The 26275-nt window shown below is 35.6% G+C and overlaps 1 protein-coding gene across 1 annotated transcript; it reads left to right on the forward strand.

Annotated features, from left to right (window-relative positions):
• Positions 1 to 24836: 24836 nt before the first annotated feature.
• LOC113281427 (40S ribosomal protein S26-2-like) lies at positions 24837 to 25997 on the forward strand. Its single transcript, XM_026530160.1, has 5 exons — positions 24837 to 24972; positions 25085 to 25177; positions 25294 to 25378; positions 25506 to 25636; positions 25734 to 25997. The coding sequence occupies exons 1-5, from the start codon at positions 24970 to 24972 to the stop codon at positions 25812 to 25814; spliced, it is 393 nt and encodes a 130-aa protein (XP_026385945.1). The 5' UTR covers positions 24837 to 24969; the 3' UTR covers positions 25815 to 25997.
• Positions 25998 to 26275: the final 278 nt, after the last annotated feature.

Raw genomic sequence — 26275 nt, forward strand, 5'->3', positions numbered from 1 at the left:
ACATGTTAAAACAAGATGCAAACGGTAAAACAATGAATGCAAGTGGCGTATAGAGGCGAGGTAATCCTCTTTCCTGAAAACTTTAACTTCCCGTCCATTAATGGTGCAAATGACAAATCCAGAAATAAGTTTAACCAAGATACAACTATACTATTGATGTTAGCTTTGCACAGGAATAACACCAATCAATCGAACGTATGAAGCAGCACCAAACTCTCTCTATAAAGATTTTCAAAAGCAAAGTTTATTTATGTACAAGCGACTGAGAATTTTCTATGTTTTTCCGTTGTTGCAAAACAAAGTTTTTTATAACACTTCAAAAGACACGACGGTTGAAAAAACGGTTTCAATTCAAAACGTTAAGACACAACTGTTGGGATATATCTTTTGGGAACATGCTCAATTTCTATTCACCTTCCGGAAATGGATTTGGGGCGCCATCCAAACCCGTATTTCCTACAATCCCCCGCAGGAATAAAATTGTCTTCTGAGAAAATTTTAAGATGCTTAAATTTAATCCTATACTCTAATGCAGACACTAGAGAGTTGGTGCGCGGAACATCACTACATCGGGAAAGATAGCTTTTGGCTTTGAATCTTCCGTAGTGAATATCTACCGGACTTACTAGTTGCTCAGTGAATGCGATGTCTTGAACTGCTCAACTGTATTGTAGATGGTGGATTTTCGACAAGGGCTAAAATCGTAAACTCATAATTATACGAAGCTCTGATCCAGCAATCAGACGTGAGTATTGAGACAAGGGTCTCTCATCGAATTCTCAACGGAGAATACTTTCTCTCAGAGTACATGTAGATATGTAGTCTCACGACTGGACAACGGCATATCTCATGAATACTGAACACTTTAAGTGATTATTTCTATATAGTATCACGAGATGGACGGCTCCTAACGTCTTCAGGATTAAACAACGAGTTTACCCTGACTATATAAAGGATACGACTTACCGACAAGCTCATATAGGGATAATTAATGCTCCTAGACAGCTTGCTCTGCTAGTATAGAGCCACAAAGTTAATTATTCCTAATTAAGATTAATTCTGCCGTGACATTCACTACTGAATTCCCAGAATAATCTATTATTGCTTCTATTCCATGATCGAATCCACGACTGGTCCCATGGAATGGCAATAAACAATTGTTCTGATTCTATGATCGAATCCACAGCTTGATCTCATAGAATAGCAATAACTATATTATCTCATTACTCCGATTTCATGATCGAATCCACAACTGGTCTCATAAATGGTAATAGATAAATCTTAATTACTCCGATTTTACGGTCGAATCTACGATCCCATGGAATGGTAATGCTCACTTTATTATTCTAAATTCATAGTCGAATCCTCAGCTGATCTTATGAATTAATAATAAACATCTTATTGTTCAGTTTTGTGAATTATTCTCCACCTAATTCCACAATTAGTAATAAATAATCAACAATCGGGCGTCTGAGCTACCTCTAAGTAAGTCCCGATTCAAATGGTGAAGGTGTATTCAACGACGATACACTAACAGTCATTGCACGAACGAGTATCTCAAAAATACAACGAAACGATGAACCTATGCAAAATAGAGAATAAAATAATAAATAATTAAAAATATTGACCAGGGTGCTGGGAGCACGAACACACGACCGACCGACCATGTCGCGGTCAATCCCACGCCATTTTTATATTTTTAATGCATTTTTATTATTTTCCATGATTTGATGAAAATTCTCTCATTTTATCAAATCTCCTTCGTCTCGAGGAAACTCCTCGGTTTCATGGTACTTCCATAAATCCATAAAAAATAATATAAAATTAAGGAAAGGACTGTGGGGCGTGACCATTGGACAACCGGCCATGCCTTGGTCCCAACCGGCCCTACACCCCACGGTTCCTTATTATTTTATTATTATTATTATTTCTCTAATTTCATGGAAAACTCCTTGATTTCATGGTATTTTTCACAAATCATCATATGATAATAAATAAAATAAAATTATGAAAAACTTATGGGACCGGGCCACTAGCCGGCCGGCCATGCCCTAGCCGGTCCCACACGCCCTTTGCTTTATTATTTTATTATTATTTATCCTATTTTTCCTTGAATTCATCAAATTCCTTGATTTTATGGTATTTCTCTCAAATTAGGAAAATTCCCTCAAATCATCAAAAATACCTAAAAAATATTAAAAAAATTAGGGAAACTCGTGGGACCGGGCCCTAGCCGGCCGGCCGCGCCTCCACGGTCCCACACGCCCTTGTTTTTATTATTTTAATATTTTTTGCTTCCCTGAACTAATGAAAACTCCTTCAATTCATGGAAACTCCCTAAATTCATCAAATTTCTCAAAATTCATGAATTTTTCATAAAATCATCAAAATATTATAAAATTAAGAAAAACGCACCACGAGACTGTGGTCACGACCGGACGACCATGCCTTGACCACGGCGGTCCCACGCCTCCTCATTCCTTATTTTATAATTATTTTTCATCATCTCATGGTGTTTTCCTCAGTTTCGTAGAAACCCTAATTTTGGCATATTTTCTCGAATGGATGCTCAATTGCACGCCAGAAAATATCAAAATTCTCAGGACTGAGACGCGGACGCCTTGGGGACACATGCACACTATCTTGATCGACCAAGAATGGATCTTTGTCTTATAGAAGCCGGTCCCATCAAGTTTCACAGTTTTGACCTAATTTGCACAATTGCTCGTATTAGGTCCAAAACTCTTCCAAACACTTTGGATTTTCATGAAGTGATCGTCAGGCGGTCAAGTGACAACCCAGGGCCGGTTTCATGACTCCATGGTCGGTCCCTCGCCTCGTCATAATCAATTAGGTTTTCTCGCCTAAGGCTCAGACGAGCATTTTGAATAAATGATTAAGCCAGCATTTAATCATTCTTCCACCAACAAATCGTCAACTCTTCAGGAGTTCTTCGTATTTGCTCACGTGAGCATATGGACACTACATGGTTGATCCACTTTCCCATGTAGTCGCTTCCTCCTTCGTCCCATGGTTGAAATTCTGACAAACCATGAATTGATCATCAATTGATCAAATTAGGGTTTCTGAATCCAAGGATCATCATTCCAGATTCCAACCTTAATAATTTTACGACGACCTCATGGTCATTAATTTTATTAATTATGCTCGGTTCAACGACCAGTATTCAAATTAATATTTTTGGTACGCTACCAATAATCCATCAAATGAGCAACACATGCTTAGACGATCAAATATTCAACAATTCATCACATGAGCAACACTTGCTCAGATGATAAATATTTGCTCAAACCAAGGGATATTGGTTCAACAATCAATATTCAACGATCCATCGAATGAGCAATACTTTCTCACTTCATCGTAAGAATTATACCTCTGTCTCATGACATGTTCAACTCATGAGTTTCAGAACATCATGTTCAACTCAGCAACTACATGGACTCATCGTCCCATCAAACCACGAAGTCATCAATTGACTAACAAACCACGAGACGTCAATCGTGTCACTTGGGGGGATATCACTTAGGGTTTTGGTTTGGCGGTCTACGGCACGTGTGTTCAAACACACGATGTAATGTGAGCAAGTCGTGCAATCAGTTGAAGGAATTCACGAGGTAGTGGGTGGAAAATCGACCAAGTCTCCACACGTTGAGCAACTGGTTTCAAACACGGTCTCCACTTCCCCACTCCTTGATTCCATCAACTGTCACACTTCATGGGGTCATGGTGTCTAAAATTCCAGCAATATAAATAAGTCTCTGAATCATGATTGAGGGATCAACATCAACAATATCATCAGTCTCACGTCTCATCGACAACACGAGATCATCAACTCATCAATTGAGCAACTACTCTCAATTGAGCAATTTCAATCATTCAGAGCTTATCATATTCAGAATTCACACACCCACAATCTTTGATTACCATTGATTCCACCCATTTCCCAGCTTCCCTCCTACAGATCAACCCATCCTCTCTTGTGACCGAATTTACTCTGAAACGGTCATTGTCTTGATTTAGGCCGGAGTACTATAGATTGATCTGTCGAATCTAAAGCACACCCTTTGCAGCGGTGCATCTGTGTGAGGTTTAACATTTCGCTCGGTTCGAGGAGTTTCCTCCGTACGGTCGTCTCCTCAATTCTGTAAAATACAGCAAATCATTTTTCCCCATCTACATGTATAATGTAAGTCAATACAATAGATATCACATAGCTTATTTCCTTACTTCAATGGTTCTCGGTTGTGCTCATTTCGTCCCTGAGCAAACTTAGAATTCATGAGTGCTTTTAGATTAACATAGCCTTATAGTTATCACGGAAGCGGCCCCACTTCACACTCATATAGGTGATCTCCTATTTGAAAGTATCATGCCATACTCTTCTTAGTTAGACTAAGCTATAGGAATCATTAAAGGAAATTCTCAACCTTTCACCTGACAGGTGACACTGTTTCATCATAGAAATGGGAAAGAGAGTAATCTCTTTCTGTGTCTCTGGCGAGTATGTTACAACTTAGTTTTCCCTTTTGAACCTAGTCCATGGGATCTCCAATCGCTAAGTTCGGTTACCGCTGTAACTCGCTTATATTTGTAGGCAAATACTCCCATTTCCCCAGATGATGCAATTAGTATCTCTCTAGATAATCCTTCTATAATGGATCCACTCGATTATTCTTAGAATTTCTATAGCGTACTGTTATCATTCTTTTTAGAGAGAAATTGCTTAACGGGGTTAAGTGTCAGACAGATACGTCTTAACTTTAGCCAACTCCCACATTTCAACAAATATATATCTTGGCATATTGCTGACAGTACAGCTTTAGCAAAATACAAATTTAAGTGTATCATCCGCCATGATACATTTGTTAGTCAAGTATATATATATATATAGTCAAGATTATTGGTTCTTAATTATTTAATCAATCACTGATTAGTACTTGGTCTCTGGCCAAGTTAATTAAGTACCCAGACTTGATCGTCCCCTATATACTTCCTCAAATTAAGTTTGCACTACTGTACTTTTAACGCCAGTAGTAATTATGCACAAAATAATGGTATCAACCATCCTTATGTACATGAACGGTTACTGATTGCGCAAGTGCACAGTATCATTTTTCTTTAAACGAAAATGAAGTGACTCCTAGTTAATCCCAAAACTAATCAAATTAGGACCAATTGCACATACCCCCACATTTGCAGGGTTGTCAATTTTTGTCTTGAAAACCAGTCAGTACCCACCAATGAGTCTGGTACCAGTACCAATAATTACATCTCTTCATTAGTTTGTTCCACAATGATTCTGACTTATTATGAAACTAGTCGGTATCCTCTAACAACAAAGCACTCACTATGCCGTAAAAGTGTTGTGAAGATTAGAAATGTCAAGAAGGAAAACTTTCTGTTAACAGTGTCGTGCGTCTTGAAACGAACACAAGTGAAATCATTCTTCTTTGATTCCCTAGCTTTCTGTTCCACTTGTCATCGTTATAATCATTCTTCTTTGATTCCCTAGTCTGTATGGAAGGGTGTATTAACCTCTGCAAAAAATCCATTGTTTGTAGATCAAATTTGCTTCCAAACTTGATCCACATACCTGCAATGGATACAATCAGAGTTCCCTTATTTTCATTTGGTTGGCAACTTGCAACTTATAAATTAACATTCTTAACTGAGACAATTTACAAACACAAGTTTGTTTTATCACCAAGACCAAACCCAAATTCAAATAGTATACAGTAAAAATAGTAACTCTCTTGAATTTAGAAACCAAATGAACTTTTATTAGGAAATAACAAGTTCTAGGAACCAATTACACAGATACATCAGTTCCTTAATACATAAACTTCAACATACTAATGACTTATGTAATACATAGTAAATACTAAGCATAAAAACCACTGTCCAATCCAGTGGGACGCTAACAGACAGCATCTTTACTCTTTACGACATGACAATCGCTACATTTGCCTTAAACAAACCTCCATTGAGGTAACCCTTCCCCAAGTATACATTGTTCTTGGAGATGACAAAATTATTTGACACAAATGTTAACTTAAAGCCATTCTTTACGAGAAGACTGCCGGAGATCAGACTTTTCTTAATGTCTGGCACATGTAGGACATTGGTAAGGGTGAGTTTCTTTCCAGAAGTAAATTTCAGAATTACGGTACCCTTCCCTTTAACCGCCGCAGTTGCAACATTTCCCATGAACACAGGCTCTGCGTTTTTCATCTCCTCATAAGATGCAAACAGACTTCGATCGGAACAAACATGCTTTGTTGCCCCAGTATCCACCCACCACTCGTTGGTATTATTAATCAAGTTAACTTCTGAAACAACTAAGACCTTAAATGGGGGCGGATTGAGACATACCTTTGAGCTTGGAGATCCATGAGTGAGCATTGCCACCATGTTTATTTCAGATTCATCTTCACTCCCAGACGCTTTGGTTTTCTTCTCCTTGTTGTTCTTTGATTTACAATCTTTCGCATAATGACCTTTCTTGCCACAGTTGTAACATTCGTCATTAAATTTCTTTTTCTTTCCTTTACCGTTGTCATTGTTTCCTCCATGGTTCTTTCTTTTCCTTTTCTTGCTACTGGTCCCGTCTTCCACCATATTGACTTTGTTATCGTCAATAACTTTCTCATTCTTCCTTTCAGCAGTCCGGTTTTCTTCCTCAACTTGCAGTCTGCATATCAAGTTCTCCGAGGTCATTTCCTTGGTTTTGTGTTTGAGATAATTTTTGAACTCCTTCCATGAAGGGGGAAAATTCTCAATTAAGGCACCGACTTGAAAGGATTCACTTGAAGTCATCTTCTCAGCCTTCAATTCGTGAAGAATCATCTGAAATTCTTGAACTTGTGTCATAACAGACTTGTTGTCCATCATCTTAAAGTCCAGGAATCGAGAAACTATAAATTTCTTCAGTCCCGCCGATTCAGTCTTATATTTCTTCTCCAGCGACTCCCATACTTCTTTCTTAGTATTCATAGGATAATAAACACTGTATAGGGAATCTTCCAGACAATTCAAAATATAATTCTTACAGAGAAAATCGGAGTGCAGCCAAGCTTGTGTTGCGGAGACTTGAAGAGCATCACCATCCTTCGCAGTTGGAGGATTTTCGGTGAGATATGCAGCCAAGCCTAATGTTGTCAGGTAGAAGAGCATTTTGATTGCCACCTTTTGAAATCAAAACCATTAAATTTCTCGGGCTTTTCAGTATGGGGATGAGAGGAAGTAACTGCTTTGGAGGAACCAACATCATTGTTTGAACCATTGTTAGAACCGTTGGGAGGGTTAGTGATTTTCTCACTGTTGGTGTCGCTTTCGTTCGTCATTGTTTACTGCAATAAACAATGGAAACGGTAAATACCAACCAAAGGTCATATACAACCATAACACTGCATATAACCATAAAGATCAATGGACGTATATCACTAACACACCAAGATTGTAAAACATTAACAACCAAGATTGTGACTTAATTTACACCCAACCTATGAAAGTTGTATCACAACTTAACAATTAGACATGGTTCACAGTAATGTCATTCATAGTTCCGGAGAAACCAGTCTGCTATCAATGAATAATTCAATGACAGGAAACTCAAATATAACCCAAATACTAAAATACAAAAAAGTTAAAGTTTTCAGATTATTGGAAAATCTGGGTTATAAACCACGCAATGGATAATACCAATACCCAAACACAATACCCATGTATTGGTTGTACAGATTCGCACAAGTTCTGTTTGCGACAAAATCACAAAACACCTTGTCTGCAATCCATTGTGATCATTCTTTGAAAGCAAAACAGTAGTAGAATTCTCTTAGAACATAAGACATGTTAAAACAAGATGCAAACGGTAAAACAATGAATGCAAGTGGCGTATAGAGGCGAAGTAATCCTCTTTCCTTAAAACTTTAACTTCCCGTCCATTAATGGTGCAAATGACGAATCCAGAAGTAAGTTTAGCCAAGATACAACTATACCTATTGATGTTAGCTTTGCACAGGAATAACACCAATCAATCGAACGTATGAAGCAACACCAAACTCTCTCTATGAAGACTTTCAAAAGCAAAGTTTATTTTTGTACAAGCGACTGAGAATTTTTTGTGTCTTTCCGTTGTTGCAAAACAAAGTTTTTTATAACACTTCAAAAGACACGACGGTTGAAAAAACGATTTCAATTCAAAACGTTAAGACACAACTGTTGGGATATATCTTTTGGGAACAGGCTCATTTTCTATTCACCTTCCGGAAATGGATTTGGGGCGCCATCCAAACCCGTATTTCCTACAGTTTGTTCCATAAAGACTAAATTTGTTACCTTTAATTTCTAATTAAATAAAGTGAGAAAGAGAATATATAAGATAAAAATTAATTAAAGTTATAATAAGAAGATAAAGAAAAACCCAGGGCTTTGACCATCACCACTATTATGTATTCCAGATGATTCGGCTATAACTCTCTACAAAACTCCTAAAAATATTACTCGAGACGATTTAGGACCAATTTGTACGACTCGGAAGATATATCATTACATTCAATTATATTTCTCAAATTATTGACCGCTCTCTTCATTTAAAATGTTGATCTCTAAGAAGAAAATAAAATCGTGGTTAAAACATGAGGACACATGAAGAGAGTTATCATCGTTACTAAACGAGAATTAGGACCAAGAGAATTATTATAAAAAGTATTGTAGAATTATTCATCATACATCATAGGCCTTGATCTTAGCCCTAATACAAAGATTATGTAGCCATTACAAAGAAGAATAAATAAAAATAAAAACTAAACTACAACTCTTTTTTCGGAACACCGACCTCCCTTTTACCATATGCTTCAACCAGTATTTATAGTTTTCAAAGGAAACAACTTTCCTTTTTCATATCCACTACTATATCATCATCCGATGAAAGTATGCCACATGTCAAATAATATAAAAATCCTCCAATCAAAATGCGCCATGTGTCAAATACTGCAATCAATATCTTAATTATTATTTCCAACCATAAAGAATAATATTCTTTCCCAAATTTTCATATATTCCTTTATTCCACATCATAAAGAAATATTTTCTTCATTAAACAAAATATCTTCAAAATCCTTTATCATAATATCTTGCACATGGTCTACACATGTCGTGGCACATTTCTACACACGCCCATATCCAAATAATTGGCGCAATAATTCTTCATGTTTCCTTTTGGGCTTAACCCATCAAATCACTTCCTTTCTCCAGTAGAATTTCACATTTTGGTCCATAGAGCTTTATTTTCTAAAAACTGCAAAAATAAATAAAATCATCAAATACGTACAAAATAAAGAACTAAATAAATGTAAATTTGAGTAGTAAATATGTAAGAATTGAGGACTTATCACACCCCCAAACCTACATTTTTCTATTCCTCGAGAAAAACTAAAATGAAAATAAGAATCCTAACTCACTGTCGCAGGCATCGCGGTTGCACTTAGCATGTGCAACAAGCCTTTAAACCCCTAGGTGGCCCTAGTGGCCGAGTTATAGTCTCGGGAGGGTTTACCAAAGGTGTACCCACAAAACCTATCGCCAAATTGGTCATAAGTATTCAAAAAGCTATGCGGACATGCATATTCTCAATCTATCGCCAAGTAACTAGAATGCTAAAGAAATTAAAGGTATCCGCTCAAAAGATGAATAAAGAAAAGGGGAGACACATCTGCTATACTGCTAGATAAAGAGATATCCGCTACACAACTAGATAAACATTATGAGATGCATCCGCTTTATAACTGGATAAGATAGGAGAGAGATAAAGATGAGAGGGACATCTGCTACACAGCTGGACAAATTACGTGTGATGAGTTGAACCAGTGTTAGAAATATCTTGTGCCAAATGGAAAGCGGACTAACAAAGCAACCAATATTCATCTCTTTTTGAATCTCTCATAGTGCTCAGTAGAAATTCTTCGGTTTCAACTGTTCATGATAAACTCTTAAACTTCGTAGAACCTTGACAATTAACTCTTCTCTTCGACTTCTTGCTTGAAACTTCCTTACAGATTTCTAATTCCCTATGGCCTTAATGAACAAAACTAACAACAAAATTTAAATGTATTATTTTTATATATATATTTTTTTTTCATTTTCTTTTTCTTATACTCAGTAATAATAAGACTAATATTTACATGGCCACGAGACAAGGACTTTAGTATTTGGATCTTCGCAACTCGAAATATCTTGATATCATGAACTTCAACAACTTACATCGTTTGATTTTCTTTGCTCTAAGTCTTCAACTTTGATTTTGAAACACACTCAGAACCGTCGCAGAGGATTATCGTTTATCAACAACAGAAGATATTTATCGTTGCTTAACAATGCTCGCAAAAGATCTTTAGCAACTGCTATAGTGACTGAAACTTACCTTTCTGCAACTGTTTTATTACTTTTCTACCTTTTCACCTTTGTAAACACTATTTGAGCCATGAATAAATATTTTGAGCGTGTTTTGATTATGAAGAGCTAAACCCCAACACTGGGACGACGGAGAAAGCCCTTTTTCATCACTGTGGTAATTCTGTTTAATTCTTTATATGATTTTTTGCACTAAAATTGAATTGACTTGTGATTTCTCTTGAATGGTTGTGATTTCAATTGATGGGTCATGCTTAGCTTAAGTGTTTTGATGTCTCATGATTTAGATATACAATTATTACTTTTGGAATCTACCTTGGCAAAGAATTAGAGTCAATAAATCCGTATCATATGAGCTATAATTGTGTATAATTGATTTTTGAACCACATGATATGAAAATTGGTGAAATCCTGAGTCTCAGTGCCTCTCGATATTGTGACATCTTCTGTATATATTTTCTTTATTATTTCTGAAATCGAATCTCTACAAGTCCGAGCAACGAACTTTATTTACCACTTTAAAACGACATCAATTTTTGGCGCCGCCGACGCGGACTTGTATCTAGGATTTAGGTTTTAGATTTTTTTTCTTTTTTCTTTTTTTTTATATTTTTGTTCTCTTTTACGCCTTTGGTATTTTTTATTCTTTTTCAGATTTGGAACGAAGCTAAGAGAAAAGAAAAAGTGTTATAAAAGGAAAGCATCGCCAAAGAAGGAAAGAAAAAAGGAGTCCAAAAGGAGTGAAGAAGATTTTTATTTTTTTAGATTTTTATTTTTAGAAAACTCTATTAGGGTTTGTTGTATTTTATGTAAATTTTCTTTTTATTTTTGGACATTTTTTTTTGAACTTTATTTTTGGACTTGGACATTATTATTATTTTTAAAACCCTAAGGAAGGGTTGATTTAATTAAAATTGCTGCAGGGAAGGACGACATTTACGATACTGTCTCATCCCCTCGGGTTCGTACGCTGACATAGGAGTCGGTGGCCTGAGTCGACTATAACCGATTCGTCGCCCGTCTGGTACGGGAGGTAAAACTCTTTCCACCCACGAATCCCTGTCAGTGGGTGTTATTTTGTCTTGAAGCTCTGAAAGCACGAACACAAACACACACGTGCACAACATTATTGCATCGTCTGGCACCGATTATTAGGAAAACACGTGGTTTAGTAAGGTTAACCCTCTGGGCGTTATCATTTGAAACACCACAAGCCTTAGCCTTGTACCTTTGACCAGTCTTTGGTTGTAGGTATATTTTGCTAAAGGTAACCCCGAGCCTACCCGAAATAGTTAACCCCATCATTTGCATTTGCACGTGCACAAATTATGTCGAACTGGTATTATAAAAGCCAATATAATGAATATCCAACTGAGCAACATGGACATTATTCCTTTTATGACCATAATGTGAATAGTGGTTGGGAACGTCATCCTTTTGAAGGATATGGGTCATACCATGATGAGCCCAATTACTATTCACATGCATACCGGTCATACGAGCGAAATTCTTATACTTATCCTCTAGAAGAGGCACATTAGATACTTGAGTCAACACGTAAGTTACTTGAGTCAGAACATAAGTTAGCGGACACAAATGACTTAGTTATGGATGAAAGAACTGTAACAATGAGTGAACCTTCTTTAGAAGATAACCTCAGGAAGTTAGATGAGTCAACATGTAAGTTAACTGAGTCAACACGTGAGTTTGCTGAGTAAACAAGTAGGTTTGACTTAGAGACGGAAGAAAGAACTGCTCGAATTACACTGAATTGCCAATACATTGCTTCACAAATCACCCTTGAAAATGAGGAATTTTTTTATTTACATAACCAAGATGACGAGGTTAGAACTGGAAGCAATACTTTAGATAAGGTTCGACCATCTTCATATTACTATGATGATGAGGATAGTGTTGATGAAGAATTTGAAATATGTACGCATAATGATCTGGAATTTGCTACTCCAATTGAGCTTTATAATGATAGTGTTACTTCTAGTTCAAATCCAAATAATTTTAATGATTATTCACCTATTTAAAAAGACGAGGGTTTGATTAAAGATAACACTTCCTTAGATGATGTAGTATTTCCTTTTGATTACGTAGCCAATGATGGTTTAGAGGAAAAAATATATTTTGAGTCTAGTGATTTAGGAACAATAGACTTAGAAAAAGAATATGAACCCGTTGATATGAGTGAGGATGTACCTGACTTAGAAAAATCAATTGACCATTTTCAGGAATCTGATGACCTAGAAATTGGGGAAGTTGTGACAAGTCTTTCTAGAGACACTGAAAACTCTAAGTTTGGGGGTGATTATCATTCTCCATGTGCTTTAACTCTTAGAAAGGTCCCTCACTTGGGACTTGACATATGTGCAAGGTAGTCAATATCGGTTGTACAGGCCGATATTACAGGTTTTTATCGGATATCGGAACATACCTAATACGATATCGAAAATATCGGCGATACAAAGACGGAACGATATTATCGGTTGTACAGGCCGGTACAGACCGATATATCGGTTTTACTTGTACACCGATAATAGCGGTTTCGTGAATAAATTTTTCATCAACATGCGTCTAGTCTTTACAGACAAGTACGATGTCAATTGGAAAAGGTGAAAATCCCTAATATATTTATAATATAAAATCAATGACTATATGGTAGGATATAAAAAGGAAAATATATTTCGATTGCAAGGCAGGGAAATATAAAAGATAAATATGAAGGATAATAAAAAAGATTTACCGGCATAATGGGACAACAATCACAACTCTGGCTAATAAACCATCTTGTATGTTGGAAATTTGAGATATGTGTATGATTCTTATGGTTTTATAATTATTTGAAATTCTATATTAAATGATGTATCACCGATAAAAATCGATATTATCTTTTGTATAGGTGTATCGGATCTGGCCGATACGATACCAATACGCGATATTAACTACCTTGCATATGTGCCTCAACCATTTTAAAATATTATCTCCATACACGTTTTCCTGAACCTAGTGATGTCCATAAAGAAGTCCAGTTATTAGAAACCCATCCTATGGTCGATGTGGTTTACCCAGGCTATGAGACCCAGATTGATTTTGTTCTCCCACCAAATATTTTTCTTTCAAATATGGGAACGTATGCGTTTTAAATGTGCCAGTTATTAAGTTCTGAGACTAGACCTAATTATTTTAGGAGAATAGAAATGACACATTTTCTTAAGAATGACCATCACTCTCATTGTGGTCAACTGTGCGAGTCAAATCTGATTGACTTAGAGGATCCTCAATTATTCAGGTTATTATTATGTGCTTCTAACTTTTTCCAGACCTTAGGACATGAGCTTTCGGGTCTTACTTATGAGGAGGTAAACCCCTGTAAATATTTTATTTAGACCCCTTTCTTGAACCTGAACCTGAACCACAGCTAGACATATTTGTCTTAAACAGGAAATTAGGAAAGGGTGTGCATTACTCGTTAACTTTCTTGGTTTGTTACAGTTTCCTTTTGTCTGTGATAACACTTTTTGATGCAGATGACCCACATTTATTCCGGTTATTGCTTTATGATATGAGGTAATCAATTCTTTCTTATGTCTGGCTAAAGACGTTAAACTTAACACTTCTTGGGAGGTAACCCATGCTCATGCAACACGGTAATATCTTTCCTCAACTCTTTTACTTCAAGTGGTAACAGTTTCTCTTTGTTCATGCTTTTAATTTTATCCTTAGAACATTGAGTACAATGTTAGATTTAAGTTTGGGGGTATTGGAGAAACTTTTTAGTTGCAATAAATAAACTCTAGAGCCTAGAAATTTATGTTTATTAAGGATGACACTAACCAATCTAAGTGGATGGAAGCATCTTGGTTGTAGGAGTAGAGGAACCAGTCTGATTAGATGGAAACATCTAAAGAGTCTATTCATAAAAGCACATAGCTCAGGTGTTAGAAATAACATGGTAGTTTCGCCATATCTAGTTGAGTCCTTATCACTTCTGTTTTTATTTTGTTTTCTTTTTAAAATATGTTTCTCTAAGTGATTAGGTGGGGCTCACGATTCAAGTTGTTACCAATGATGGGGTGAAATAGAGTGATTGAGATCCCAAAAAAAAAAGTTAAGAAAAAAAATTAAGAAAAAAAAAAGGAAATAAAGAAAAAAGAAAAAAAAGGGGGGGGGGGGGGGGGGGGGGGGAAGAGAAAAAAGAAATTGAGACCAGACTACCATACCAACCGGAATAAATTCAATAAAGTCGACCACTAGTACCCTTGTATATGCCAGTTGTGTTGAGCTAGAGTTGGGATTATCGACCACTGGTTCCCTTGTATATGCCAGTTGTGTTGATATTAGTCAGACTAGTATCTCAGTCCATTAGGATAGGTTCATTTTGGCAGTGGCCTTCAGACAGATATGAGAAACACCGTTCACCTAGTCAACATCAAAACCATTTAAGTTTTTCTCCATATCCATTTCTTAATCTATCCATGTGATTTGTTGACTCCGGATATTGATGTCCATGGTGCGACTACCTGAGTAGAGCTCGGTGACTTATATATGAATTTTAGTATGCTTGAGTGCAAACTCATGTACAACAATTGGAATTTCGCATCGGGGTACTGTAGTCAATAAGTATGCCAACCAAGGAGATTCTTTAGTGCCTTCCAAGGTTCTGCGTAGATAGCTAGGGTTTAGAGTAAAGGTTTTGTGGGTATATCTCTAGTAAGCCCTCCCGAGACTATAACTCGTCCACTAGGGCCACCTAGGGGTTTAAAGGCTTGTTGCACATGCTAAGTGCAATCGACGATGTCTGCGACAGTGAGTTAGGATTTTATTTTCTAGATTTGATTTGCTCGAGGACTAGCAAATAATAAGTTTGGGGGTATTTGATAGACACATTTTTGTGTCTGATATAATTTCAATTGTATATATTGTTAGTGCTCGATTTTGTATTTATTATGGCTTTTTGTGTCTTTGTAGGTGTTTTTGGAGAAATAAACATGCGTGGAAAGCTGGCTCGAAAAGTGGTATTTGCGCTCGTGGGAGAAAATCACTAAAGACACCCTTCATTTGGATAAGGGGTACCTCATTGATAAGGGGCATCCACCTGCTATTTACACCCCAAGCACTCATGTGTTAAAGGAACCTCGGTTTTGGATCAGGGCACCCCATCCCCTACCTTTTAAAGTTTGAAAAAGGCGGGAAACTTTTGCAGCAACTGGCGTAAATTTGATTTGGGTTTTGGACGTGTTTGGATGAGATTCAATCACGGGTTTTGTTTGGGTTGGTCCTGTTAAGACTGAACAGGGTTAGTAGGTCCAACAAAATCGGTTAATGAGGCCAGTTCATCGAGTTTGGCTTAGACAGAGGAAGAGGAAGTTACGAGATTCTCTGGAAGGAATTGCGGAGAGATTTAATCGGATTTTATGCTTGGATTGGATTGGGATTGCCCTGTTTCGGTTAACCATGGGATGTATGTTAATCATATTCGAAGAAATAAGGATAGATTCTTGGATTAAACGAAACAGAGGTGGAGTTATTCTCGGAGATTTTATTTGATGTTATTTGTGGAAAGTAAGCAGAAATGTTAGCTGTTTGATTCAGGAGTATCTTTGAGAGAGTCTGGGATGTTGGATTTGGTTTAGGAGACGCGTAAAGAAGCTGCTGAGAGAGTTATTCTCGAGGAAGAAAAAAGAGTTATTTTTGGGATTAACTTGAGTTTTACGGGACCTGTTGGTTACGTATAGAGTTGTAGAGACCCCAAAGAAGAGGATCGGGAGTTTGGGGTAGCTGGAGAGCTAAGAACGAAGCTGCAGAGAAGAAGAACAACAACAACAGCAGTAAAAGAATGAAGAAACACAGTCGACACAGCAGAACAGTCGCAGAGGATTATCGTTTATCAACAACAGAAGATATTTATCGTTCCTTAACAGTGCTCGCAAAAGATCTTTAACAACTTCTATAGTGACCGAAACTTACCTTTCTGCAACTGTTCTATTACTTTTCTACCTTTTCACCTTTGTAAACACAATTTGATCCATGAATAAATATTTTGGGTGTGTTTTGATCATGGGGATCTAAACCCCAACATTGAGACGACGGAGGAAGCCCTTTTTCATCATTGTGGTAATTCTGTTTAATTCTTTATATGACTTTTTGCACTAAAATTGAATTGACTTATGATTTCTCTTGAATGATTGTGATTTCAATTGATGGGTCATGCTTAGCTTAAGTGTTTTGATGTCTCATGCTTTAGATATACAGTCATTACTTTCGGAATCTACCTTGGCAAAGAATTAGAGTCAATGAATCCTTATCATATGAGCTATAATTGTGTAGAATTGATTTTTGAACCACATGAATATGAAAATTGGTGAAATCCTGAGTCTCAGTGCCTCTCGATATTGTGACATCTTCTGTATATATTTTCTTTATTATTTCTGAAATTGAATATTTACAAGTCTGAGCAACGGACTTTATTTACCACTTTAAAACGACATCAGTTTTGACATGTATAAATCAATTTCTTTGGCGCGATGAAGAATGAAGTTGCATTTGTTACATTCTTGAGGGGTGTACTTTTTCTTCTAGGGCGATGATTTCGACGATATTTTGTGGGTTTTCTTGGGGTTTTCTTCAGTATCTTGGACACCATTTTTGTTCTTTTTCTATTTTGTTCTGTTCTTTGAGAAAGAGAAAGATAGAAAGGTCTATTGAAAGGCTGGGGAGCGAGTGATATAGGGAATGGGTATATGGCGAAGGAAATTTAAAGATATTTTTGTATTATTTTTGTGTTGGTTCAGTACAATGGTAGAAAATAAGGTTTGGAACAAACCCGAGGCTATCAGGTGCGTGAGAATTGTTATTTTAGTTTGGTTAGGTAAGATGTTCTTTAAATAGTTTGGCATATCATTTTGAGGAACCGACCATTTCTTCACAGTTCCAAAAAATTTCGCATGATTTTTCGTAAATAATTTTATAATTGTGTTATGGGTGTCCTTGTTGGCAATAATTATAAAAGGCCGAGCTTATTAAGGTGTGACTTTTTGAAAAAATAAGAATTACTCTCTACACTGATTGCTACAAACTATAATTCAATTGTTATGTTATTAAGCGAAATAGTATCTAAAACTTATTTCATCTACTTATGATTATCAAATTTTTTTCTTTTCACTGCTTTTGTGCAGCCAATCATTTCATTGAAAAATATAAAAAAGAAATTAAAAAACATGAGAGATAATGTTAATTTCATTGGAAAATGCAAATTTTAATGGATTGTCCAAATGTGCATTTATAGTGAGTGAGGTTTTGCATTCTCCAATTCAATTAATATCGTCTCTCACATTAGTTTTGTATTTTTCAATTCAGTGATTGGTTATTATCTTGTGCATGGGTGCAAAAGATAATAACCCAAATTCGTAATATCTGAAAATTTCATATATTTATAACAGAATGATCATACACTATAAAAAAGAATAAAATTTTGAAGAAAAGAAAGAAAATCCATTTGCAAAAACTCGTATTAAGTAAATAAAATGTACGTTAACATTATAAAAAATATATTTTCAAATAGAATAACATATTGACGCCGATTAATGTTGAGTAGTGATGTTTGATAATTCGGGAGTTATTTATTTGAAAAACAATACACTAGTAAAAGGTCTCATAATTACTCCACTTAACTCTCTCATCTCTAAGCGAATTTTAAGGTTTAAAAAACTTCCAACGGCATTCCTCAGCTCATCTTTCGGGTATAAAAGATAATAACCCAAATTCGTAATCTGAAAATTTCATATATTTATAACAGAATGATCATATACTATAAAAAAGAATAAAATTTTGAAGAAAAGAAAGAAAATTCATTTGAAAAAAGTCGTATTAAGTAAATAAAATGTACGTTAACATTATAAAATAATAAAAATAAAAAATATATTTTCAAATAGAATAACATATTGATGCTGATTAATGTTGAGTAGTGAGGTTTGATAATTCGGGAGTTATTTATTTGAAAAACAGTACACTAGTAAAAGGTCTCATAATTACTCCACTTAACTCTCTCATCTCTAGGCGAATTTTAAGGTTTAAAAAACTTCGAACGACATTCCTCATCTTATCTTTCGTAAGGTTTCTGTGTTATAATAGTGTTTTTCTTATACTCTTTAATGGTGCTTCTGTTTTACTTATATAACAACTTTTTATGTTGATAACAGTGAATCTTGGTTATGGTGTTTTGGGGTTTTGCTCACTGGTGATGAAATCAGACGACTGGAAGCTTCAAATGCAAGTTCAAGAACGTGGGCTAATCACTCCTTTAATGTAGAAGTACAATTTTTTCAAGAAGATAACAATCTAACAAAATGACTGGTTTTCGGAATTTCTTCTCTAATTGATTCAGTTATTTCTTCATACATGTACCTTTTTTTGGACAATCAACATATTTCGATTCATTCAAATCAAAATAGTGATTACATGTTCGCTTACAAGAATAACAAAAACATCAAAATACATGATAATCAAAACCCTAATACAAATAAGGACATCAATTACAAGTAGATCGCGAGGAGAAAGAGCGATAAACCGCAAAGATATCCAAAATAATTTTATGTATAAGGGAGAGATGATGGTATATCCGGAAATAAAATCCGACCATTTAATCTGACTGTATTCTTCTTCGATAAGAGATTCTCCTAAAACAAAGGAGAACTCTGCCTATAAATTTGTCGATCTATACGAACACAAATGTTGATTCAAAGCGATGTCGTGATGAACTGTCGATGTTTTTGAATCGAGAATAGCAGGCCACGCACCAGCCATTTGAAGAACTCTCCCCGAAGAAAAATCGCCCCAAAATGACGAATAAATCTGTCAAAAGACACCAAAAACGATGTAAAAACTTCTTATTCAATCAAAAGAAAAAGAAACCAAGACGGCTCTAGGATTTTTTTTCTTCTTTTTTTATAGAAAGGGAAGAGAATGAGAGAAAAGAGAGTCTGCACCTGTTGTTCTTCTTTTTCTCATGTTGGATCTCTATTGTCTTGTACTATTACTGTATGTCTCTCTTTGGGTTCTCATTAAAGATAATTATATAATCTTGATTTTCCATTAACAAAAATAAGTTCTCTTTATTATATTAAAAAAAACAACAACAAACAAGTAAGTCTCAAAAGATATATATAAAACTATACCTATCCGGAGATGGGACTAGGGTTGGGTCAGTCCATCGTACACGAATGTTAGATGAGCATGTGTAATATAGTTCAAAATGTTAAGAAGATATGAGAAATATTTTTACAAACCCAAACTAATTTCGGAGAAATTGACACACTATTAACCCGACCAACCTGTCCAGCACTCCAATCCAAAGAACTATAACATATGTACTTATATAAATTACTTACATTTATAGTATCATTATTCATTTACAGTAATAATAACAATTATTCTTAAACTTAAATCTAAATTCAAGAATACATAACACAGTTTGGCTAACTTTGCCTATGTAACTGGTGGCCGAGATTTGTCTAGGAAGAAGATAAATCTACGGCCCGGTTTGTTCAACTAAACTATTATGAATGTTTTACTGATTAGTATCTCATTAATTGCTCATAATGAATGATTAATTAATTTTTCATTTTAAATGTGCCCTTAATTCATCTAATAGATATATATTTTTATTAGTAAATAATAATTTTACTAATTTTAATATTTATGGTGGGTGTTGGTCTCTCCCTGTTGGTGGAAGAAATAGTGTTGATGGTTGTTTTTTATGGTGGTGGGTGTTGGTAAATAATAGTGAACAATAATATTTTTGTGTCTTTACAAACGCACAACATTATATTGTGAAAGATGTAGTTGGCTATTTTTCGCACAATTGGTAAGGAAAAAAACCAAATATTTCGTGGATGAAACCAGGTCATATGATCATTCCGCTGGATCACCCGAATAGTACCCGATTGCAAAAATCATGGTTTTTAGTGTTAAAATAAAATTGATTACAATATAAAAGAGAATACAACAAAAAAATGTAATAAATTAATTGACGACTTAAGTTTGTTCAATATAAACTTTTTTCATGACGTTTTTGATTAAAAATTAAAAGCACGGCCAATGGTTGTGAGTGGCAGCAATGGTGCAGTGGGGGAAAGAAGTGGTGTCAAGTGATATTTTGGAGGTGGTGGGTGTTGGTGAGTAGTAATATATTCTGTTAATAATGTGTCACCACAAATTGGTTAACATTCTAAAGAAGAGAAAATGTGTTTGATCGTATTAATGATAACATAAACTCGGTTAAAATACATGAAATTAAAATAATAATTGCAAATACACGATACGAGTCAAAATCAGTACACAATAAATTAACTTATTGTAAGTCGCACTGTTATGACACGGGTTATATCATAGCTAGATGATCTTTTCCCCTATTTGTTTGTTCTGTAATATAAAACAAAGTTTAACTAAGTTAGTCAATATAAAGAGCGATCTTGATTTTTTCTCTCGATAAATAAATCCACGGTTGTGGTCGATCCCATGAATACATGCTTTAATATGGAAATAATGCATTATGTATTCTCCTTTTCCCATCTCAAAAATCAAAAGCAAAGTGGAGAAATATGATAGACTAAAAATAACAAACTTATATTCCCATAAAATTAAAGAATTGATTCTCTCACTCACAAGCAGAAGGACGAGTGGACTTAAAAACTTTAGTTCCCTACTTCTGAACAAACCTAAATCAGAAGTAAATTTGGGAATTAGTGATAGGATAAAGAAACAAAAGAATATAAATCCAAGAACATGCTTCCACTCAGCCTTATCTCCTTGACGATTTGGTATCATCCTCAAAATCTTTAGTGCCTTAATTTATCAATTGTTTTTGGTATCATCCTCAAGATTTTTTTAGGGGTAGATAAAATAATGGTTGTTTACGTAGGTGTTTATAAGTGACGTCTATGATTGAAAGTTAGAAATTCATATCCAACGGTCTTAATCTGTGTACATCATTATTGTTTCATTAATTTCTCATAATAAATATTTTATTAAACTCTCTTGATAAATGTCTTATTAATTTTCTAAATGAATATATACTCCCATTAAATGGATAACAACTATGTTAATAATTAAAGATATTAGGGATAATCAGGGTGATGTTTGTCAGTGGTGGTGCATGGAGCCGGTGGTGGCAGTGCTGCTGGTGGAGAAGGTAGTTGTAAAGGGTGGTACTGGTAGTGTTACTACAATTGGTCAATGTAGTAGTGTGCAATGTTTATTCAATGTCGTTATGACACAAATAACATTATATTATGGAAGTTGTGCTTGATTTTTTAATGTTAAAATAAGTTCGGTCAAATAAAAAAAAATAATAATCAAAATGTATGAAGAACAATTGTCTCTTTAAATGGTAACAATAAATGAATAACACCGGTCAAAATAAAAAATTTCACTCCGTCGCCGTGTCGTTACGGCATGGGCCAAATTCTAGTATATATTATATCTTTTTAACATATTAAAAATCTAGTGCACTGCTACTACAACTGGGGTACATACTCTTCCTCTTATTATTGGTTGTATATTAGACCATGGTTGTTATCTTGTTTATTATTTTTTATTTAAAATTGGAAATTAAACCCAACTTATCTCCTCTCTTTATTTTAAACTTTGCCTGGAAGAAAAAATTAACTCAAATTAGAATTAATTCAAGTATGTGATACAAAAATGATTCACAACTTGCTCATTGGTATTACAGTTACTAGAAGGACCATGAACCGACCCATCTACATAAGATTCTTACTACTTTAAATCTAAATCTTAGGTAAATCGCTAATTGAATTAGGATCTCAGTGAGTTTTTAAGATTTTTAATAGCTTCTGAAACATTTCTATTAATCTGATATAACCTTTTCTGTATCAATGAATGAAATATTGAGTACTACTAGTGAAAAAGCGTGGGTCTAACAACACCACCCAATATTTCGCTTAGCAATCTGTATGGACTAACTCCGAAATAATTTGCCAGAGAATCAACTAGACAGTCAGACTCAATCTAGATTAAAGTATCTCAAGGAGTCAATATCTCTCACTTGTTTTGATTTACTCAAGCTAAAACAATAGCGAGTCTTTAATCAAACACAAGGAATAACTTGGACGGTACCAAAGACCAATATCCAAGGATCAATCAATATTAATCAACAACCAAAGGTTGGATTTTCAATTGATGATCTTAACGCACAACCTGTATTATTTCAATTATATAACAAATATAATGCGGAGATAGAAATAACACAGACACAAGAATTTTGTTAACGAGGAAACCGCAATTGCAGAAAAACCCCGGGACCTAGTCCAGATTGAATACACACTGTATTAAGCCGCTACAGACACTAACATACTCCAAGCTAACTTCGGACTGGACTACAGTTGAACCCCAATTGCAGAAACACCCCGCTACAGAAAAACCTCGGGACCTAGTCCAATGAACTGGGTGGGTTCGAGATTTTGAAAGTGTGGCATCCAGTTAGCTTGGATACGGGTATCTAAACCATTTCCTATTTGGTGAAATAAACGTTGTTTTACCAAAGGTATGAGAGGCGCCATTTGTTTCCATTGCGGGCTGGCAGTAAAAAGAACTGTGATCTCACCTTGGAATATTGGTTGATGTTTGAGGTATTTCTCATTGAAAAGGTCGTGCAAATGGAATGTGGTTGGGCGTGAATGTTATAGATCCTTTTCATGAATAAAGCTTTATTGTGGTGGCTACTTTTTCTGATTTTGATTCCTCCTTCCGCTAACGTATTGTGTAGTTTGTTCCATCCTATTGGTGAAGCTTTTTTACAAATGAATCATGTCCCCCAAAGAAATTCCTAACAATACGATTAATTTGTTTGTGCACTTGGGTGGGGAAAAGCTGGGTTTGCATAAGGTGATTGGACGTCGGTGTTAAAAAGGTTTTTATAAGTACTAGCCTCCATGCCTGGTTAAGGCATTTTGTCATCCATCCCTGAGATTTACGAGCAAGTCGTTGGAGTAGAGGTTCGAAGATGTGTCGAGAGTTTCTCTCGTGTTTGAATTGAACTCCTAAATATATAGGTGGAATGTATGTGGTTGGCATATCGAAAAATTGTTAGAGAGTCTATGTTATGCTGTTGTAGCCTCGGATGATGGATGATTGTTGATTTTTTTGTGTTGATTATTTGTCCTGTTGAAGAGTTGTAAGATTGAAATATCCTCTTTAGGTGATTGCTACCTTCATGGGTAGCTCTGTACGTGATTAGGAGATCATCTACATATATTAGATGTAAAATGGGTGGTGCCTTTTTTGATATTTGGAGACCTCCGACCATATTTTTTGCTTCAGGATTGCCAAAATTTGTTGATAGAATTTCTGCATAAATAATGAAGATGTAGGAAGATATGGGGTCACCCTGTCTGATACCCCTAGTAGGTGTGATGAATCCACGTGGTGTACCATTGGTGTTGACCGAGTAAGTGATTGACTTGATACATATCATGATATAATCCACAAATATTGATGGAAAGCCCAGTGTTGTAAAATCTTTTTTGATGAACCCCCAATCAAGGATGTCATAAGCTTTATGAATATCCATCTTTAGAGCAATCTTGGGGTCTTTAGTGATTGGTGATGTTTTGATGCGGAGGAAAAGCTCCATGGAAATTTCTATGTTATCATTATTGATCTTTGAGGTACGAAGGCACTTTGGTACGGGTTTAATTAGAATGGGAGAAGGGGACGCAATCGATTGACAAGGATTTTGGATATGATTTTGTAGCTGACATTGCATAGGCTGATAGGTCTGAATTGGGATGGTTTTATTGGATTGTCAACTTTTGGAATGAGCGTTATGTTTGTGTGATTCATGATAGGATAAATGTTCAAGGAAAAACTCCGTACCATAGATATAAGTTGTAGGTGAGCGGTGTCCCAGAAAACTTTAATGAAATTACTGGTGTATCCGTCCGGTACGGAGTACTTTCAGAATTAATGGAGAACATAGCTTATTTGATTTCTTTCACTGTTACTTATGCAGAAAGACTGTCACATTATGCCGACGACCATCTTGGAATGATTTCCTCAAAGAGTTCTTCATATATCGTCGTATTTGGGGCAATGTATTGGGTAGTAAAATGGTCCAGGATGATCTGGATGACCTGGTCTTTATCACTGATCCAATTGTTTTGATGATCCTATAATTGCTTTATGTTGGTGATCTGGATGAGCTGGTGCTGTTAGCACTCAATATAAACCATAAGCTGGAGTGGGACTTGATGTGTATTGTGTGCTTTGTACAATTGGGAGACTGTTGTTGTTAGAAAGTAGCCTTATCCTCATATTTGTTGCTGCCCTTACACACAAAACAGGTGTAAATAACACGATCCAAGCATAAGGGTTATTCCAGTAATTTGACTCCAGCAGTATCTCTATAATTTTCTCTTCACATAACCCTAATCCAATTCCTCATCTCTCTCCAAAGAAAAACCAAAAACCCTAGCTATCCCTGAGAAGCACAGGAGGAGAAAGTCATCCAATATGGTTAGTGAAATCAGTAACAAAACTCCAATCTTACTTATCTCAGACACACTTTTAATCGATATGCTATTCATGTACTTGTTCATAATCCTTGGTATGTATTTGATTATTACAGACATTCAAGAGGAGAAATGGAGGACGAAACAAACACGGCAGGGGCCATGTTAACTTTATTCGTTGTTCAAACTGCGGCAAGTGCTGCCCCAAGGTAACTAATTGTTTTCTAAAATCTATTGTTTTGTTTTATGTCCTCAATATTTTGCTTTTGTTCAATCTGTTTTGTTATTCATTTCTAATCCGTTTCTTTTCAATCAATCTGTTTAGGATAAGGCTATCAAGAGATTCCTCGTCCGCAACATTGTAGAACAAGCTGCTGTTCGTGATGTTCAAGAATCTTGCGTTTACGATGGTACTCTTTTTTCCAAATTTCTGATTTATGCTTTGTTTTGTAGATTGCTAGCATAACTATGCTAGAGTTATCTTTTTGGGAGGAGTTGATTCTTAGTGTGTTTTTGTTGGAATCCTAAATAAAATAGGATACACACTTCCAAAGTTGTACGCCAAGATGCAATATTGCGTTTCCTGTGCAATCCACTCTCACGTTGTTAGAGTTAGGTCTCGCGAGAAGCGTCGTAACCGTGACCCACCTCAGCGTTTCAGACGCAGGGTAAGCTTATAATCTTTGATTCAGTACAGTTGAATTGTTGATATTCTAATTATTGTTGTTGATTTGTTCTTTATTTGATTTTCATTTTTGTGTATAGGACGATGCAGCTAAGCCAGGACAAGGCGCACGTGCTGGTGCCGCTCCTGGTGCAGCTCCTCCTGCTGCTGCCCATACTTAAAGGATCAAATATCGGGTTTTGATGAGTTCTACTCTGACATGGCCTTTTATATCGATGTATTTTGGTAGACCTTTTGTCTTGCAAATCTTTTTACACTGGGCAGTAGATTATTGTGCAATGAGATATTAAACTTCGCCAGAAATTAAGTTATTTGAATGAATCTTATTTACTTTAATTGTTGCTTCCCTGTTTTACAATTTCTTTCATCTGATAATCATCCATTTTTAACATCTTTGTTCTTACTTTATTAAGCTGTTGGTGTGAAATTATGTTCAGGAATTGATAATTCCAGCTTTATTCATTCTTGTAGCATCCAGTATACTACTCTATGATTCTTGTGTTGTGTAGATTTTATTATAGTTCTTGGTAGAGATTGAATAGACAACTTCCTAAGTCGGAGCGATGATTAAATCGAGCGCACCTGTAATAGTAATGTGCAACTAAATATCGTCGTCGAATTC

Source organism: Papaver somniferum, chromosome 1, assembly GCF_003573695.1.
Source record: "Papaver somniferum cultivar HN1 chromosome 1, ASM357369v1, whole genome shotgun sequence".
Classification (NCBI taxonomy): Eukaryota; Viridiplantae; Streptophyta; class Magnoliopsida; order Ranunculales; family Papaveraceae; genus Papaver; species Papaver somniferum.